Source organism: Apis cerana, linkage group LG6 (genome assembly GCF_029169275.1).
Source record: "Apis cerana isolate GH-2021 linkage group LG6, AcerK_1.0, whole genome shotgun sequence".
Lineage (NCBI taxonomy): Eukaryota > Metazoa > Arthropoda > Insecta > Hymenoptera > Apidae > Apis > Apis cerana.
This window is the reverse complement of record NC_083857.1, coordinates 2,085,585-2,095,492: the sequence shown is the minus strand read 5'-3', so window position 1 is coordinate 2,095,492 and position 9,908 is coordinate 2,085,585. Positions and strand designations below refer to the sequence as shown.

The 9,908-nt window shown below is 38.6% G+C and overlaps 1 protein-coding gene across 2 annotated transcripts in view; it reads left to right on the top strand.

The window, feature by feature from the left end:
* Positions 1-4,724: 4,724 nt before the first annotated feature.
* Positions 4,725-9,908, top strand: part of LOC107993478 (zinc finger protein chinmo) — a 59,644-nt gene continuing 54,460 nt past the window's right edge. Inside the window, exon 1 of one of the 2 annotated variants that reach the window (XM_017049896.3) lies at positions 4,725-4,838. In XM_017049896.3, the coding sequence (XP_016905385.2) occupies positions 4,763-4,838 (76 nt within the window). In that variant the 5' untranslated portion in view covers positions 4,725-4,762. The remainder of the gene's footprint in view (positions 4,839-9,908) is intronic. The other variant, XM_062075965.1, reaches the window with a different exon arrangement.

Genomic DNA, 9,908 nt, shown 5'->3' with positions numbered 1-9,908 from the left:
AATCTATATTATTTGGGATTCAGCATTGAGTAAGAATTTAGATATTATTTACAATTATATTATTAATATTATTACAGAGAAATTATTTTAAATTTTTTCTTTGCGTAATAATTCATATAATTTTATACTTATATAATTTTTCAATCTCAAATTATTTCTTTTAAAAATATTTCCACTTTCGATCTCTTTTCGACTATATGTGATACGACCATATAATTTCATTTCGAATCAGACCAACAATTATCGATATTTTACATACTATTATACAAGATTCACTTGTCTCTCTTCCTACGCACATTAAAGTACTTATTTGTTCATACTCAATGTCTTCGAAAGAGCCGTATTTTTCGTTGCCTCGGTTAATTACCCATCTCGATGACATAGGACAACCTGGTTCAACCAACAAAGGCAATAAAGTTGTTCTTGCTCGCCAGTTCCGTGCACTTTGTTATTCAACCTCGAAAAGCGGTGTCTCTCTGTGTCGATCTGGTTTATTGTTTGCAAAGCCGATGCTTACCCTCCAAGATTTTGAATACGCAACATCGTGAAGCATAGTTGCAAGTGCAAAGCCGCGTTGAGCATTTAGGACATGACGTCCCTCACCCCTGTGCCTCCTTTTTTTTTATCCTATATAAACTGCCGGTGTGCGCGTTCTGGCATTCTAATTCTTTATGCAGCCGGCCAAGGAAATTCATAGTAGGAATGCACGGAAGGGAGGTTGCAAAATCCAGTTCCCCCCTCTTTTTTTTTCTTTTTTTTTTTTTCTTTTCCTTTCCTTCCTTCTTTAAGCTAAGTACGGGAGAAAAGGGAAAGGGAGGGGAAGGAAAGAATGAAGGAGAGAGGCCGTTTTGTGCCCTGCATTCAACTATCGGGACGCACTCGGTTGTACGTGTGCGTATGCACACGTAAGTACGCCACGCAACAAGCCACGTGTCCATGTACTGCCGGCCGGGGAAAACGCGCGAGTGCGTGCGTGCGTGCGCGCTTCCGAAAGTGAGTGGGACACGCGGGCCTTCACGCTGAAGGAGAATCAATAGATGTGCGTTGCATCTTGCCCCTCTTCCTCCCTTTTTCGGCTACCCCGCGCACACCCTTCTCTCTAACCACTGACGACTCGACCTTCGCACGAAAGCGCCCGCTTCTGGACGTACAGCTTCTGTTTTCCTGTACCTCCTTTATGTTATTTCCTCTTAAGGGATGCAATTCACCGCGTTTCTTTTTTTTTTTTTTTTTTTTTTTTTAACAAGAATTTTCTTAGTATTAATCTAAAAATAATATAATATCGTATCATTGATTTTTACTTCAATAAATCTTTTTTCAATAATTATATAAATTTTCAAATTTATTTTCACATAAAAAAATATCTGAATTTTTCGAATATAACACAGAAATTTATGTAATATTTTTTTCAAAATTATGTTTGTACTCGACATCATATTTCGATTTTAAAACTAAACAAATCTCTATAATTTTGATCAAATTCATATCTCTAAAGTGGAATCAGCTATTCACGTTGGACAATTTCCACGATTTCATCAATATCATTGATCGATTTTACACATCACTTGCCCTTCTCGTGTCTTATATATCACACTTCTGTCATACGGTAGATCTTATCGACTTGAAACTATACACGTAAATCAAGATACAGAAGTGGATAAACGGCAATCGCCGTGTACTTTGACAAAATAGAGTGACTTCGACCCTATGCTTGGATTGTAGATTCAACGTCGATATTAGTCGGTTACATCGATTAAAAATATATGAATACCTGTTCACAGGACAGTCATTTCGTACGAGTAGTGAATTATTTAATCGAGAAATTGTTTAATGCTCACTTTATTTTCCTCTCTAATTCGTTCTTCTATTTATATAATATTCATAAAAAAATACAATTTATTTTTTAACGTAATATATTCTGTACACAATCGATTGAATCATTTAATATTATTTATTTAATACAATTATTATTATATTTGATTAGTTTAAATTTATGTATCTAATTATTTTTTTTCAATTAATCCTTAAAGGTTATCATAAGTGAAATTTAATTCCAAGCAAATATTTTCGATGACAGTTTTTAAGGATTAATAAAAGGATTATAAAAGCGTAAAGGAAAAGACAAATTTATCAATGATTGAAATTAAAAATTATCTATTATATTGGAATTATGTATCAAACGAATATGTGTTAACAATTTGAAATATAATATAAAAAAGGAATTGATTGACAAGATTCTTCTATTCACTCGCGTTTTCCTGCAATTGAATGCATCGCAGAACGCATAATAACGCACGTGTAACAACGTATCCCGCGTATTTATTGATCTATCTCCTCGCGTTTATCTGTGTACCGCAGCCTTCAAGTTCGGAGGGTTGCACAGGGTGCAACCTTTAACGCGAGTGTATATATATATGCATGGAAAACCAGCAACAGGGTTACTACGCCAACCTCACAACGGTTGGCGCGAATCTCCTAGACGAAACTAGTTTACGAACTAGCTTCGCCCATTTCACGTTACATCTAATCCTCTTTCACCGTTCTCAATACGGAACCAACGCGGCTCCTTTAAACTCTCTACTTTAAAAAAAGAAAAAAAACAAACAGACTTGGAAAAAGGAACTATCTTTCAACTTGTTTGCAAAATTGGTGGAAATTCCAAAAAGGAATCCAAGGCCTTAAAAGTTGCAACGAGAGAAGGGAAAAAGTGTATGGAGCGTCGTTCGGAGGAGATCGAAGGAGAGGGCCGTGAAAAAGCGGTGAAAGCGAGCGCGTGTAATCGTAATACGCGCGCCAAGCGTATTTGAGAAACGAAGAAAGCTCGGGGGAAGGGAGGGTGAATGGGTTAGGCGAAGGAGAGAGAGAGAGAGAGAGAGAGAAATAGGGAGTAGAGGAGAAGTGGTGAGTAGAGGGCACAGGTGAAAGTGAAGCGAAGGTGGTCGAGTTAGAGCGGTGTTTGGGAGGGTGAAAGGAGGTTAATGATTAGTTCTTCCGAGGTCGGGGGCTGTTGCCGGGTGCAGGTTGCCTGGCTCCCTTCAGACCGCCCCCCACCGCCCCCGAGGACATCACCCCTCTTGTCCCTCCCTGGCTCCCTCCCGCTTTTTCGCCCTTCAACTCTCCCCCTCCCCCTCCGCACACTCCCAACCTCCCAAAATTTCAGATCCTACCACCGACGCAGCTCCACGCATATCGAGGGAGGGTGTGAGAGCTTGCAAGGTTGTTCTCCCCTCCACACTCGCCGCTGCTCTCTCTACCTTCAGGAACGTAGGTAGACAGGGCGCGAGGAATTTGGAAAAATTTTCTCTTCGTGCTCGCCTCGCTGTTCGGACAGGTGCATCCGTGTCTGTTCTTGGCCAGGGATGAAAAATGTATATATAACGGAGAGGGGAGGGGGTCGTGGTATGCGAAACATTACCTTAATTATCGAACGATTCCAGCTATGCGAGTTGTGCGTGTGTGGGAGGAGAGAGGGCGAAATAGGGGATCGCTATGCGCCGCGTTTCATACGGCTGCTCGTCGAATTTTTATTTTTCAGAGAATGAATCGGGAGGATTGGGTTGTATCGATATGATTTTTAGCTTGATTTCGTTTAATGCATTGGAATGTTTATACCTTTGCGAAAGGTATTTAAATAAAATTACGATGAATCGAGTCGAACGAATGATTTCGAAAATTGAATTTTTGGAAACATCAAAGAAATGGAGTTAAATTGTACTTTATAATTTAAATAATCTAAGGTTTTTGATTCTTTTGTGTTATATTATACAGAAACGAATATCGGAAAATTAATTTTTAATCTTGAACAATGGAGATAGACGCATAAGCATAATTAATGCGTGTATGGGAAAAACGGTGGACGCGTGAAACGAAGGTTCCATTTCTTCGTATGCACCAATATTTTCATATTCGAAACGATTGAAAAATATGAGCTTATCTCTTTATCGGTGTTATACATTACCCCAAGCAACTTGAGCAGACTCCCAACACCGCTTTCCCTCGTCCGTTGATCGAAGTTTCAATCGAGATCGACGATTAGGTTAGGTTAGGTTATTCTTAAAACCGATGCGATCGAACATACGCATACCGAAACGTATGGGCACGCAACTGATAAATTCTCAAACGATCTATACGTCCACACGAATGCATAGCAACGGTGTGTATTTCGTCGACTCGCCGCCATTTCGTCCCATCCTCTTTTCCGTACGCGGTGGCCAAATTATCTTATCGATTCAGGGAAAGAGCTCGCCTTTGACCGGTCGGTTCGCCATTCGTAACGAGTTCGCCTGACCAGTTCGAGCTCGACGTACTCTTACGCGTAGCTGCAAAGGGAGAAAAGGAGAACGAGGAAAGGAACGAGAAGAAAAAAAAGTTGAACACGCTCGCCCTTTGCAACGTCAGCCCTGGCCGCCCTCGTAGCGGGCCGAGGATTTTCTAGCGAAAGTGATGGCTGTGGCTGGCCGGTTGCTTGCGTAGGAAAACTGACTCCGGGGGTGGTTGTGCGTCGTTCGAGGTTGGAGGCGGTTGTTCCTCCACCTTGAACGCGGGCCGCTCGAGGTGGCCGCGGGGGTGGGGTGGCAGGCGAGGCGGGGGCGGACTCGAGGGGTGGGGAAAGGGGGAATCGGTAACCTTGCAACCCTCTTGCGTACGCGGAGGAAGGGGAAGTGACAGGAATCCCGGGAGGAGCGGTGGGTTATGGGTTGAAGGCAGTCGAGGGTGCAGCCGCACGGGGCGGCAGTGACGGGCGTGACGTAGTCGGAGGAGGATGTACGCCCCTGTCGGCGAGGGCCACGGCAACCAACAACCATCCCTGGTCAATTCATGGTGGCTTCATCCGCCAGGTACCAACCGTGTTCATCTCTTCACATTGTTTCCCGCGTTTTTCTTTTTTCAAAATTGCGAAAATTTTCCTCGAGATCGCTCCTCTCCTCGCCTCTTGGATAAGAGGGTGGATGAGAGGATCTTAGGAGCGAGAATTCTTACAGGACAGATGTACTCTTTCGATCGGAAATGTTAGGATGGTATGAGAATATTACATACGGTGTTAAAATTAACGTGTTAGTTTTATATGACGAATTATGTTCACGTTTGGCTCGCTCCAATAACAACATCTGCGAGTGCTCCATACTGGATGGACATTTTAACAATATTCTATCGTTTCATTCGTCTTTTATATCGTAATTAATGAGATTGATTCGACGGTATGGTATTTAAGATGTAACGATTAAAATTACTTTCGAATCGTTTTTGCAATTTAAATCAATTATCGCATTCTGTAATGAACGTTGGAATATTTTCGAATGTATATGCGTACTTACATATGCTTTATTTGGATTTTCGTGAATTAGAATCGTACGTACTCGGTGTAGTTAGTGGTGATCCATGTCGATCGTGATCGGTTACAAGAATATGAAGGAAATTGGATCAGGAATCGGAAATTGACTCGATTATAATACTCGATGGTTTCTGTGAGTGATACGTGGATGATACAAGTTGTGCGCTTGTGTAACGTTTATCCATTTTAAGCTATCATCGCTGCAAAAATGTTTTATTTAATCAGTAAACCTGTTGAAACGTTAGAAAAGAATTACTTGAGTTTAAACTCAATTTTACAAAAGTAAAAATGTTCCTTCTTACTTTTCTATTAATGTTTAAGAGACTTTATAAGAGTCAGAATTACTAATCCACTGAAAATCAGTTAAAATTTCGAGTAAAGTTATTTAAAGTTTTATTCTTGTAACCTCGAACATTTGGCGCCATAATTATCCGCGTTTTCGTATTCGATGTTTTCATAAATTTTAATAAATTATCGAGGTAATTATATTCCCAACTTCAATCGTTCTATTATTAAATTTTATTCAAATCTTCTTCAAAAGTCCAATTAAACTTTGATTCTTTTACGCTCGTAACGATTTCTTTTCCACGAGAGAACGAGATTTGACTCTCGTACCTTAATTGCACGCTCTTTGTATCCAAATTATTCCACCGTCGATTTCTCTATTTTCCCGCTTCGCTAGGAGCAAAGGTTCCACTCCGTGCATTCTCATTAACTGTTCATTTCGGTAAACGAATAGTCTCATGCGCGTTTCACGCCGTGTCACCGTTATGTACATTTACGCTACTTACGTACACCACTCGTTTCCTCTGTAATCTTATGCAGCGCATGCACGTGTTACGTGCACCTCTCCCGCATGCATGTGCACCACGAGTACGGTGCCTGATGAAAAATCACGTTCAACTCGCTGTTCCAAAATGAAAAGGCGCACACGTTCTACTTATTCCATCCGTTTACGATTATTACGATTCTCTCGACGCCCAGAAACTCGACCAACTATTGTTATGTGCACTTCCTTGAAAGGCTATCTTGTTAGTGACTTTCATCCTAGATGCGTATTTATTTTACAGGAAAAAAGAGAAACCGTTACTTCAGGAATCATTTTGCTTGCTTCCTTCCAAGTCTCGATAAATAACGACGGGTGTTTTTCTTTTATATGAAGTTATTTTTTTATGTTTTGTTCCAAGGAGAAAGGTTTTTTGTATGTGATTTTTCAGATAGATTTTTATTCTTTATTGTTGTATTATGTATCACATATTGTTTTCGATGATTATACTTGGTTTCATTCGTCAAATAAAGATTTCATAAAAATACTTTCTTCATATATTTTTTTCCCTTTACTTTTGCGTTTTAGTAAATAATTTGGGAAACGATACTTTTATTTTCGGTTTATTCTTTAATTTAAAAAAGTTTGATTTAAAAAAATTATTTCGATAAGAGCGATACGTGCATAAACGTCTCTATTTAGAAATTCAAGAAAAATTAAGAGAACTAACGAAAATACAAAAGTGGTTAGGTCTAAATTAAACATTTATTACATTAAAAATCATTATCATAATCGATATATAAGAAATTATTTTACAAATTCAAAGATAAATTGAGAAGATATAGGAGCAGACACAGTAAATTGTGTTTAAAACGTAAGATCAACACGGGGAAGACATCAAACAGTAGTACAACTCGTCGTCTAAGAGAACGAAATCCTACAGCTGAGGGCTGTTTGCTCCTTGTTCCCCCCACTCTTCGAATTCCCGTGAAAATTCTCGGGTTTGTGGATCGCACGAATTTCGTCATGGCGCGTCTCGCTTCTACGCTCGATTTCGCCACCGTTTTCCCGCGTCCTCGTGGCACCGATTCTCGCGCTTCACGCCTTCGTGAACCAGCAAATAGTCGTAAAATACGCGCATCGATAGGCAGATCGGCACGTGTCAACAACTCGTGCACGTGCAACCCTTCAACCTTGTTCAATTTGCTCGAATGTACTTGCGACGAGAACGATACTTTTATAACGTTCTTAAAACGTTTCTAATGTTCCAATGTTCTAATTTGACAAATCAACGAATCTAATCCAGTTTTTCAATCTATTAATTTTTTCTTCTTTTTTTTTTTTTAAAAAAATTTTAACAGATCATGTGGATTCGATGAAAGTTGACACATATTTTTTATTTGTCAATACTTTTCGTTACGAGTAAGTTAAAATATGTTTTAATATAAATTAATTTTATAAACTTTGGAAATCGAGATCTTAACTATTGTTTCTTTTCTTTCAAATATCATCGAATAGCATCCACTGCCAACACATATTTGCTTGAAATCCCAAACCATCGAGACGCTTATCTTAATCACAGTGGCAGTAAAATTCGTATCATGCATCGATTTGTAAAAACCGCTCCGAGGGTTCGTTTTCATTAAAGAAACACCTGCTCCCGTGCATTAATGAAATTCTCCCTTTCATTTATCCCTATTTGTCCAACCTCTCAACCCAATATTCCCCGATATACACGAATATTACAACAAAAAAATTCCTCATTGAAACCGTAACGACGATCATCCATCTTATTAATACAATATCTCCAAGATATTACCACTTCAATTATCGATTGAATCAATGTAAAGATATTATTTGCCCTCCCACCTCGCCGCAGACATCTTTTTCCATTTCTTCCTTCTCGTATATTACGGGAACGTTTGCATTTTCAGCCCGAAAATTTTCATCAGACGAACCCTTTCTCTGCATTTCCCCTACCCTTCGGCAATTATTACCGGGATTCAGGATTCACGCAAATCTCGTCTTTCTCTCTTTCTCGGTTTCTCTTTCATTCAGGGGCGGAAGTTTCGGGGGGGGAATCGGTTGGATAAGGGGGAAACAGTGCTGCGGTAGGCATCGTTTCGCTGCAGTATTGACTACACACTTCAGGGCAAGCTCTTTTCGTGGAATGTATTTTCTACAACGTTATCGCCCTTCATGCTGCTGCTCCCGCGCCGTTTCCGCATCTGACGCAACCGTTTCAGGCCTCTCGGATTTCGATGAGACGAATGTGGGGGAATGGCAAACGTCTAATTGCATTTTTGACTATGTTGATTCCATGTTGCGAAAGCCTCGATGCATCTCTCGCCAGGCCGTCGAGTTTTTGGATTTGTTACGTTGTTTGGAACGAACACGGTTGAAATTTTTTTTTTTTCAAAGAATAACGTTACGCATCGTATTTTTAAGCTTCGAATTTTTTGAATTTATTAAATAGATTCGATATAGAAGAGTTGAGATCTTTTTTTTTTGAAGATATGGATCTTTGTGAGCGTGACCGATCTATATGTGTGCATATATATGTGTAAAATAATTTACATTTAAAATGAATACACATGTGTATTCGACCTTACTGATTGTTATCATCGAAACGCCCATAAGTATTGTATCGTTGAATATGATGTTCACAATATCGAATAGAATAAAGAAAAAATAATATATCAATGTAACAACTGTCAAGTAGATTTATGCATTGGAATTATTTAAAATAGGACAAAATTGTATAATAATTTATTAGTAATTGCTTTCTTTATTCATAAACATCCATCATAGAACACTTGCTAATTTTAAATATAATGGTTATTGAGATAACATAATTGGTTTTATAACCAGATTTTTAAAAGAATAATAAATAGTAATGATAGATTTTAATAGAATTGGAAAAGAATTAAATGGAATAAAAAAAGTAATACGATAATATTGACTGTGATAATTCTCTATAATGTAAATGAAAGTCAATAAAAACGTGCATTGAATCGAAATCTCATCTTACTAATTTTTTCTTTCGATATTGTAAAAATATCGTTCAACGACTATCTTGCACGTATATCCTAACAATTATATATTTTTCCTATTTTATACTTTCTTTCACCGAATTCAGACAAATTACGCAATTATTCTCACAAGATATACTCACATTAAATATCCCTCTATCTCTTGGGTGGTTATGCATTCTTTTTTCAGACTCTAATCTCAAGTAATTATTCGGTATACCAACTAAATATATCTATTCATTCGACAATCATTCGCGATAAATGTTCATACTAAATTCTCAGAATCGTTAATTGAAAGTTACACCCTTTTCGAAACAACAGATATCTGTTGATGCACCAATGTTGTCCATTCAATTTATGTAAATATATTCAAAGAACAATGTCGTTTACGTCACAACGGATATTTTCTTAAATTACTTCCGTTCAATAGTATCTTTCTTCTTCGAGGTGTATTCGTTTTCAAAGAAAATGGACATCCTTGTCTGCAGTAACTCACGCCTTTGAATGAGTCGTGCCGTTGGTTTAATAGAATGGGTTATCAAAGCAGTGCCACGCTCTCATACCTATTGAACACAACCGGGAGCAGCAGGGTCCTTAATTGAATCGGCGAAATAATTCAGTTACTAGCTACACAGCGTAATGCACTAATGCAGTTTTCTGTCTGAGAGAAAAAAACGGTAATTCGGTTCGTAGAATGCCCGCCTGAAGAACCGCCATCATCCCATTGTTGTTCACACGAATGTTTTTGCACTTGAAAATAATGATTTTCCAAAGGATC